Source organism: Artemia franciscana, chromosome 1 (genome assembly GCF_032884065.1).
Source record: "Artemia franciscana chromosome 1, ASM3288406v1, whole genome shotgun sequence".
In the NCBI taxonomy this organism is placed as follows: domain Eukaryota; kingdom Metazoa; phylum Arthropoda; class Branchiopoda; order Anostraca; family Artemiidae; genus Artemia; species Artemia franciscana.
In genome coordinates this window covers 27,989,005-27,998,465 of record NC_088863.1, presented here as the reverse complement: position 1 = coordinate 27,998,465, position 9,461 = coordinate 27,989,005, and the positions used below count along the sequence as shown (strand labels likewise).

Sequence of the window (9,461 nt, the reverse complement as noted above, 5' to 3'; positions counted from 1 at the left end):
AAACCAAATAAAAATAAAAATAATTACACATTGTTCATTGCCTTTGTAAAATCATTTCTCTAAATTATTTCATCGTCTTTGTAATACTTCTCTTTTGAGTCAAATTATGATTTAGACCTTGAAAATAACAATAATTAGTCAAGAGATGGGCAGAAAATTTCCCTCTGAAGCTTTACCAGGCTTTTTGACGGATGCAATAATGATGCAGCCAATCATCATAAGCAACTTGAAATCGTAAAAACTATTCCTAATTGTATGTATTTTAAGAACTGAAGCCTCAATATTCCATCAAAAGCGTGACAAGTTAGTATAGCGAGAGCAGTTCTAGGACTTCCAAGATTTTGGTCCTTTTTCATTTCGTTCAATGCGTATTTTAAGAGTGACTGTAAAAAATTTGTATATTCTTCCAATTTTTGTGCTTTTGCTTAATGCAAATGGCGATGTTTCTAATACCAAAGTTATTAGTGTGACGGCAAATCTAGGGGAAAATTTAAATTTCAATTGTTCTCATCATGACAGTGAAGATAGTGAGTCCATAGAGGTGAGATATATTTTATTTCTTAGCACTGGTATCCATTCTGTTACAAGTATGAACTTGTGGTCACTTCTGAAGTCGACATTCACATTTTTGAACATTCACGGTAACACTACTATAGAAGAATAAAAAAATAGCAATATAGATGGCAAATTGTTTTTGTTTTGATTTGTTTTTATTTTATTTTTATTTTCTTAGTTTCTGAGTAGTTTCGAAACTCTTATGGGAAGGTGTACGAAATTATGCGAGGCATATAAAACTAACAATGGCGGTCTAGTCATTTGTTTGTGATCTCTGCAATTTGTTTCTATTTACGTAGAAAAACGAAATATAACATTACAGAAAGATAATATTGAAGAACATATGAAAACATTATTCTAATAGTTAATGAGATCCTGATTCGATTGTATTTTGTCACCTCTATCGTTTAATTGGGATGTAAAGTTGAAACATTGTTAAAAAAACAGGAAAAAAACTGAGGAGTTACAATCTTGCTTTAGTCCCACCAAACGAAAATAAACAAATGTGATTGTATATTTAACTGATAAAATCATAAGGATAAAAATTACTAGGCTAATGTATTAAGAAGTACTAGATCGTACATAATTTAAAATTACTAATAATACAGCATAAGAACATAAAATTATGATTATAGAAAATAATGGTGCTAAAAGAAAAATAAATCTAAAAATTTATTTTCCAAGTCTATATCCAAAAACGTAATATTTTTATTCATTGTGACTATTTCATTTTTAAGGATTTTTGGGAAAGAGAGAAAGGAACTTCATTTTCAAATGGCAAGACTGTGCTCCTACATTCGGTTTTGAACATTGAGGATCTTCGACGTGAAGACGAGGGCACGTATTTATGCTACAGAGGGAGTGTACTTCTTGTCATGCTCAAAATAACAGTATTGTGTAAGTTTTGCATTGGTTTTTGCCCTTGGTGTTTTTATAGAAAAAATTAAAAAATTGCCCCCTCCCTATATTTCGAAAAAACATGTTTTGAATACTGAGGTTTTTCAACGTGAACACATAGGAACATTTTTGTGCTACATAAGGAGTGTATTTTTTGTAATGCTGACAATAACAGCGTTGTGTAAGTTTGGTATTATTTTTTCTTTAGTGTATGATTGTTATAATCGTTATAACGGTTATAACCAATTTGTAATTTTTGATCATTTTTTTTTCCATTAAGGTGAGGATGCAGTTGGCAGTAGGTATAAGCAAATTAAATCCGAAATTTTCATTATTCCCATATCTTCATCACCATTCCTTGAAATTAAAAGTAAGTAGACCGAATATAATTAATTTCAACGTTTTTAAGTGATAGATTTTATTCAAACCTGTTCGTATTTTATAGGATATTGAGATAACTATCATTTTTGCAGAGGCTGAAATAAGAAAAATCAGATTTAAATAAATGGAAAATTTTGTCAATAAAAGAAAATTTGTAAAAACTTAACCTAGAAAACTTGGGAGACAAGGGGGAGGGAGCTAATTAAGATTCTGCCCCGGGGGCAAGAGAGGCCGGAACCATCACTGTTTACGCAGCAAGTTTATGTAAATTTGGTCCAGCTTTCCTTAGTTACTAGATAACAATAGAAAGTCGAAAAATAGCCTTTGAGTGCTAAGTAATTAGTCAAGTTCTCTTTTTTCAGATAGCCCTATAATGCTTCCTTTAATTGCATCCTCAAAAGCTAATGGATCACACCTGTCGATCGGCTGCGTCGCTGAAGGGTTTCCACGTCCAATTTTGCACTGGAGCTGGGAAAAAATAGAAAACAGCGAGTGGAACCTGACAACAGAGTATAACCTAAATTTATGTTGAAGCTATTTAGATCATTACCTTATAAAATCAAAGCCAAAAAGTGAGCAGATTTAAAACTTAAAACGAGCTTAAACTATTAATATAGGATGTCAAGCTTGAAATAAATGCAAGTTACTATAACCGTGGAATTTACGCCTAAACGAATAGAAATTATAATGGACAGTGAAGTCTAACTAAATAAAAGACATGGATTACTATAATCCCGCGTCAATACACACCCCTATACGCCCGTCTGTTATTTTGCTTTATTAACACTATAAATACAGGTTAAATTGAGAGTTTTATCTTGTCAATTGACATTTCTTACATTTGAAAGGAATATATTTAAAATAAAGAGAAAACAGAGAATAATTAATTAGAATAGAAAAGCTAAATTGATTGTCAGAAACGCACTGATATTGAAAAAAGATACTAGGAAGATTGAATACTATTTATTAATTTTTTGTATTATGACAAAAAATGTAACTGACCGAAAATATTTTATTTTTGTGAAAAATAAATATAACTTTAGCAACAGGAATGGGGGGGGACGTTATTAATGGAGCAACAATGCCGTACTGATTTTTGATAATTTTTTTGGGTTTAAAAATTAGTTTCATCATTATTTTAGATCCTTCTGGTTTTAGGTTTCATTTTGCCATTACAATAATTCATATTTGTTATAATCTGCACATGTTATAGCAAATTTTTGGTAAAATTCTGTAATGAAGTGATATTTTTTTATTTGATCTCTGATTTCTGTTTAATTGAAAATGTTCTGTTTAAATTATTAGAAACAATCTTGACTAAAATTTTGCTAATAATTTTATTTAATACTAGCTGTTGGGGTGGTGCTTCGCGCCACCCCAACACCTAGTTGGTGGGGCACTTCGCGCCCCCCCCCCCCGCGCGCGTAAGTCGTTAAGCGCCATATTAGTTACGCGTCCCGGTCGTCATTTGTGTCCCGGTTTGTACTTTCTATTTGAGTGTCCCGGTCGTCATTTATATTCCCTGTCTCCCGGTCGCCATTTGTGCCCCGGTCTGTAATTTCTATTCGAACAATCCCTGTGTCCCGGTCGTGATTGTGTCCGGGTGTCCCAGTCTGTAATTTCTCTTCGAGGTTCCCGGTCGTCATTTATATTCCCTGTGCCCCGGTCGTCATTTGTGTCCCGGTATGTAATTTCATCAGTTGACAAACATGACGTCAGTCGACAAACAACTTCATGACGCATACAGCTCAATCCTTATAATGAAGTCAGTCGACAAACATGACGTCAGTCGACACACAAACATGACGTCACTCGACACACACACACCCACATAGACAACTTATTTTTTTATATATAAATTAATGAATGGAAGAGACATAGTAATAAAAATCATCGTAAGGACTGCCTCGATAGGAACAATATTATTTAGAACAGTTGTATTGGAAGGGGCATGGGATTACTTGTGGTTACAGTGGTCGTGGTATTGGTAGTCGCGGAAGAATCAATTGGTATGATGGTCACTTTGTTGAAATTAAACACCATATGTCGAATACATTCTTTCAGTGTTTTGATTTTTGATGTTTCTACTGCGGTATCAGCCCCCTAGTAGGCAACTGAACTGTTCAGAAATTTTTTGCTAGAAACTGCGTTAGCTGGTCGAGAGTTGGTCGTGGAACATGTAGGCTCCATGCTGCGGTTTATTTTAAGTTAAACTGTAGTAAAGAGCGACCCGGCTCAATAATAACTGAAACTCTAAGAAACAGAATTTTGGTACCAATAGTTACATCAAAAGAAACGTATTTTTATGCTGATTTTAAAAATACAAGTTCCATCAAGTTTAGTCTTACCAATCAAAAGTTCCTAGCCTAAGAATATGTGCCCTATTTTAGAAAATAGGGGGAAACCCCCTAAAAGTCATAGAATCCTAACGAAAATCACATCATCACATTCAGCATATCAGAGAACTTTATTGTAGAAGTTTCAAGCTCCTATCTACAAAAATGTCGGATTTTGTATTTTTTGCCAGAAGACAGATCACAGATGCGTGTTTATTCGTTTTTTTTTTCAGGAGTAATCATATCGACCAAGTGGTCCTTGAATGTCGCGAGAGGGCTCATTCTAACAGAAATTAAAAGTTCTAGTGTCCTTTTTAAGAGAACAAAAAAATTGGAGAGCACCTAGGCCCCCTCCCACGCTCATTTTTTCCAAAAGTCACCCAATCAAAACTTTGAGATAGACATTTTGTTCAGATAGTCAGATTTTGAGGTAGTCAGTTTTTATCGTTTTAAAAAGTAGAATTGTGAAAAAGAGTCAAACTTTAGCGTAAAGAGCGGTGCGTTGAGGAGGGGACAACATCTTTCATATACAGAATAATTTCTGTTCGTTTTAAGTTTTAACGTCCCTCCTTACTTTCAGCTACAAAAACATTTTTATTTATTTAAACTTAGCCACAAGAGCGATTGTGAAAAATACGGCCTAGATATAGCGTTTAATTTTAGAATGCTCATATTGCAGTTTTAAAGGATTTATTATGCTTAGTTACTCTAAAAAACCTTTATTGGTTGAACGCAGACACCATCTCTGAAATATTTACACAACATATTTTAATTAGCCTTACATTGGTAATCAACAAAATGAGGGAATTTTCGACAAATAAATGTTCTGTAAATTGAAAACTGTCAGTGATATACGGTTATCTTAAAGGTTTTTGCTTTAGGGTGCTCATGTTGAAATACTGGCTTCTTATTTGTAATTAGTGACTTTAGATCTGGTTCAACCAATGGAAAATACCCTTGCATTGTTAAGTTTTTAAAGATTTATATTGGAGTGTTAGCCTTGAAAACAATTTCAGAAGGCTGTGAATATATGAAGAAAACTAGGCTATTGATGCTAGAAAGTATGGAAACTAAAATCCGTCGTGCAGATGGTAAAATTGTTGGTTCCCAGTTTCATTTGAATAGAGCCCATCTTGCGAGGATTTAGAAGTGTAGTCCTACCACATATTCTGTATTTAGTACCGTTTTACCCCACATTTAGTGAATATGAAACGCGTTTTCTTCAAATTTGCTAAGTTTCTGTTGCGAGTTCCTCCGTGGACCCGCAACTCCTATTGGATGAAAAAATATAGTTGTCTGACCCGTTTGCTAAGTTAGCTGAGCTGAATGTACACATGTACAATAAGCAAACCGGCCATGAATGGCAAAACGTTGTTTTTTGACTTGGAATTATTTTTGTTTGTATTTTTGAATGTAGTAACGATATGTTGTTTCTTTCTTCTTTTTTTTTCCTTTTTTTTCAATGTAGTCCATCACTTCATTATTGTGTATGATGGGTTATAAATACATACATACATAATAAACTGTGGTAGAAATTGGATGACATTTGTTTAAAAAGTTAATACATAATGTGTTTTGCTTCTGGATGACTATTTGACAGTTTAATCTTTTCTTTGTAAATGGACACTTTCAGAGGCCTTAATTTGTCGGCATATTTGTCGTTGTTCTCCATTTGTCAATTAAACTACTAAAAGAAGACATTTTTCAATTACCCCCAAAACGTAATCCTCAAAAATTTAAGAGGGGTATCTAGGAGGAAACATGCCCCTCCCCAAACCCACCTCATCTGACGTCGCTGGTCACTAGCAGCCTCAGCATCCCTTAAATATCAGTATTGGTAAAAATCAACTAACATTCGCGAAACATCAAGGACTGCATACTGTGTTTTGACTTTGGATTTCTATTTTACACTTTTAGCCAAATATCTGTTCAAAAGTCCTTCAATAAGAGGTATGAAGGATCTTGAAAGCTATTTTTCGACATATTAGGCCCGATTTTAGGACCCTCATTTTACAACTTTGGAAAAATATCAGCTTTATACCAATATTAAATACCAATAAAACACTACTAAACACCCACTTTATGCAAAAAACAAAAGCCATTTATGAAGTATGTATTCGTGATGTTTTAATTTTATACTTTTATATTTTAGTACTAATCATATAATAAACAAGGTTTGAAATCCTTTGATACAGATGCAGCTAAGTTCGTTGTTAAATAATCTGACCAATGTGAAGTAGAAGATACACAAAATAAATATAATTGACTTAATCTATTTAACTCTCTCAGCTAGTTTTAGTACTTTGTAGGGCAGTGATAGACTTCATCAGCTACTTTTTATCTCAGAGACAAAATTATGCTTCACTTCTTGTTGGTTTCCAATATTCTTTTTTCCCTGCCTTATTTGACATGAAAATATAAAAATAAATTTGTTTGGTTGGTTTTTAGCAGCGACATCCATATATACATAACGAGAGAGATCAAAAATACAAGGATCCCAAAGACTATGTTAGCCCATTCCAAATCAGAGCAATGGTCAAAAGTTCATGATGGTATGGAAATCACATTGCCAATTTCAATGATTTCCAATATAAGTTAATGAGAATAATGTTTGTAACTTGTAAAATTAGTAGATTGGAAATATGAATTAATTGGACTGTCTGCTCTTTTTATTTCCTTTATCTGATAGAGTTCAATTATCTGCAGCTGATATTTTATATTAGGCTATATTGGATCATTTTGCAGGTTTTAGCCACACATTCATTTGACAGCATAATGGCTGCCATAATTTTGTTTTTCAGATTTGAATGATTGAAAAACCGTCTTGGAACTCTTAAGGGTTGTCCACAAACCCTATAGGAATACATAATACTAACCTACATGTATTCTATTATTTATTTTTTTAGGGAAGATTCGCTGCACGCGGAATTATTGCTACGGCTCTGCAGTCTACCAAATAATATACATTTTCTCAACAGAACTGACATATATGAGGAAACCAGTTTTATAATATCTTCTAGATTTACAGCATCCATCCTCTCCTTCAAAACCTTCCCCCAAAGGGCTTTAGCAAACGTAAGATGCACAGCAAGTAATCAATTTGGCTCGGAACAAGTTACAATTTACCCACATCGTAAGCATGCTTTTTTTGACATTCCAGTTGCCCTATTCAGATCAATCAGGTGACTTGAACACCACTACCGTAATTAGGTTTAATGATTTGTGTGTAAGAGATGAATTTGTACCAAGTATGAACATATCTAAAAGAAAGATATTGAATTTAGATGAGAAGCTTGCTTAATTATTTATTTAGTACCTGTTTTGATCAACAGAAATCCCACAAAATATTTGAACTATGAGTACTTCAACTACCAAGGCTTCGATAGATTCCTATGGCAGTACGAGCAATTAAATCAATAGTTCGGTCTTTTGTCTGTAAACACCAAGTCACTCTATAGACAAAACTACGAATATTTTAAGAAATGGTGGTGTCAGCTGGAAAGACTTTATGGTGGCAAAGTCTGGCCATTAAAAATCTCAAATGCCACTTTTCTAATATAAGTTCCTCGATATGGGCTGAAGATCTGGCCATCTGAAAGAGTCAGAAATGGCAACATTCAGAGTAGATCCGTAGCCCAGCCACCCATGTCAAAAGCCATCAAAGGCAGACACCTCTTTTTTAGTCACGTACTAAGACACCCTGAAAACGTAATATCCAAGCAATCCCTTTAGCAATCTGCATAGAAAGTGAGCTAATGGTAAAAGGAAACTAGTTCATCTACCATCAAGCCCGACTCTGAGCCACTTCAGGCTTTCGGGAAATAATTCAAACGCTGGGATACAAGACTTAAAGTTGATTGTTGAGCTATCAACTGTGGACAGACTCCGTCGGAGCCACAGATGTCACTGGATCTCGAACACCATCATGACCCAAAAGTTTACAAGGTGAAACAAGTGCAAATAAGTAACACCATGTACCTAAAGTTTCCAGGGTTAGTCTAACCCAGGAGAAAAATATAAACAATTTTTTCCACAGAACTACTCTCCCAAGAGCAAATTTAAAAAAAATAGTTAGAACTGAATGTGTCATCGGAATGGAATGTTACGCAATCTATATAATTCCCTTCTTTTCTGTAGGGCACCATACCCAAAAAATTTTATTCCTAGTTTGAGCTCTTTCATTTTAGCTCAGTTCTGAGTCTCAAAATAATATCGCAAAGCCAAAAACCTTAAAGAGCTTTAGTTTTAAAACTTCTTTTTTGTTATAGGGGATAAGGAAGGAACTCAGCGAAACGGCCGTCATCTCGAATTTGTAATAGCGATGCTTCCACCACTCTACATTGCCTTCTATATCCTATTTGTGCTTGCATGCAAATCTGGAATTGAAGCAGACTCCCCGTTAACTGTAGCAAAGGAGTTATGGGAAATTAGTTCAGATTAAAGCTGATGATTCATAAATATTATAAATGAAGTTGCTCTTTGAACATTTATATTCTACATTATCAGGTGCGTTGTTAAGATTATATTTGGGCAATAGAGACAATGAAGACTGTTACTTCAGTAAGGCAGGTTCGTTTTTTACAGATAATCAGTATTCCTAACCAGACTGAGCGATGTCTAATCATGCTATTCCTATTTTTGGCGTCGAAATAAAATATTTACAGATTTTTCTTTTGTGGATCTGAATGTAACCATTCCTGGTAGAAGGCTCTTCGGATGATAATTCTCAATTTTATAATTCACCATAGTCTATCCCAAGACCATCGAGAAAGCAATCTAAGTTTTGGCCAGGATAGGTTAAAGGTAGGGTTAGGATCAAATGTCTTGTCTCTGAGGGTTCTCTTACTACTCGCACATACAGCTGAAGAACTAAGATACTTATGTCATGAGTTAGACAATGGTGGTAGTTTTTCATTTCTGACCCTTTACAGATAATACAAAATATCTTAAAATTCGAGAAGAGCTATTCAAAACAAACGTCACGGGAGGTTAGACTCTAAAGTTGTTTCCTGGAAACGGGACCCCCGCATGGGTAATTGCACTTCATAGCTTTTCGGTGGTTCAAATGCTTCAGATTTTTTAACGTCCACTTCACGGTCTAAATTTGATAAGAAACTATCCCTCGTTGCCATACGAAGACATAACTCACAGGGCTTTGACACTTATCAGTCAGGAAAAATATTATTTTGGTCCTCCAGTCATACAGATTGAAAATTCCTGAGTAATTATGGTTGAAACTAGGCGCACCATTCTAACCTTTCTAGTGGGTTGTTGGCTATGAAACAATGGAAA

At 34.5% G+C, this 9,461-nt stretch overlaps 1 protein-coding gene across 1 annotated transcript; it reads left to right on the top strand.

The window, feature by feature from the left end:
• Window positions 1–302: 302 nt before the first annotated feature.
• Window positions 303–8,837, top strand: LOC136027924 (lachesin-like). Its single transcript, XM_065705373.1, has 5 exons — window positions 303–541; window positions 1,293–1,452; window positions 2,196–2,343; window positions 7,076–7,302; window positions 8,438–8,837. Exons 1-5 carry the CDS (start codon window positions 365–367, stop codon window positions 8,608–8,610), a joined length of 885 nt encoding a protein of 294 aa, XP_065561445.1. The 5' UTR covers window positions 303–364; the 3' UTR covers window positions 8,611–8,837.
• Window positions 8,838–9,461: the final 624 nt, after the last annotated feature.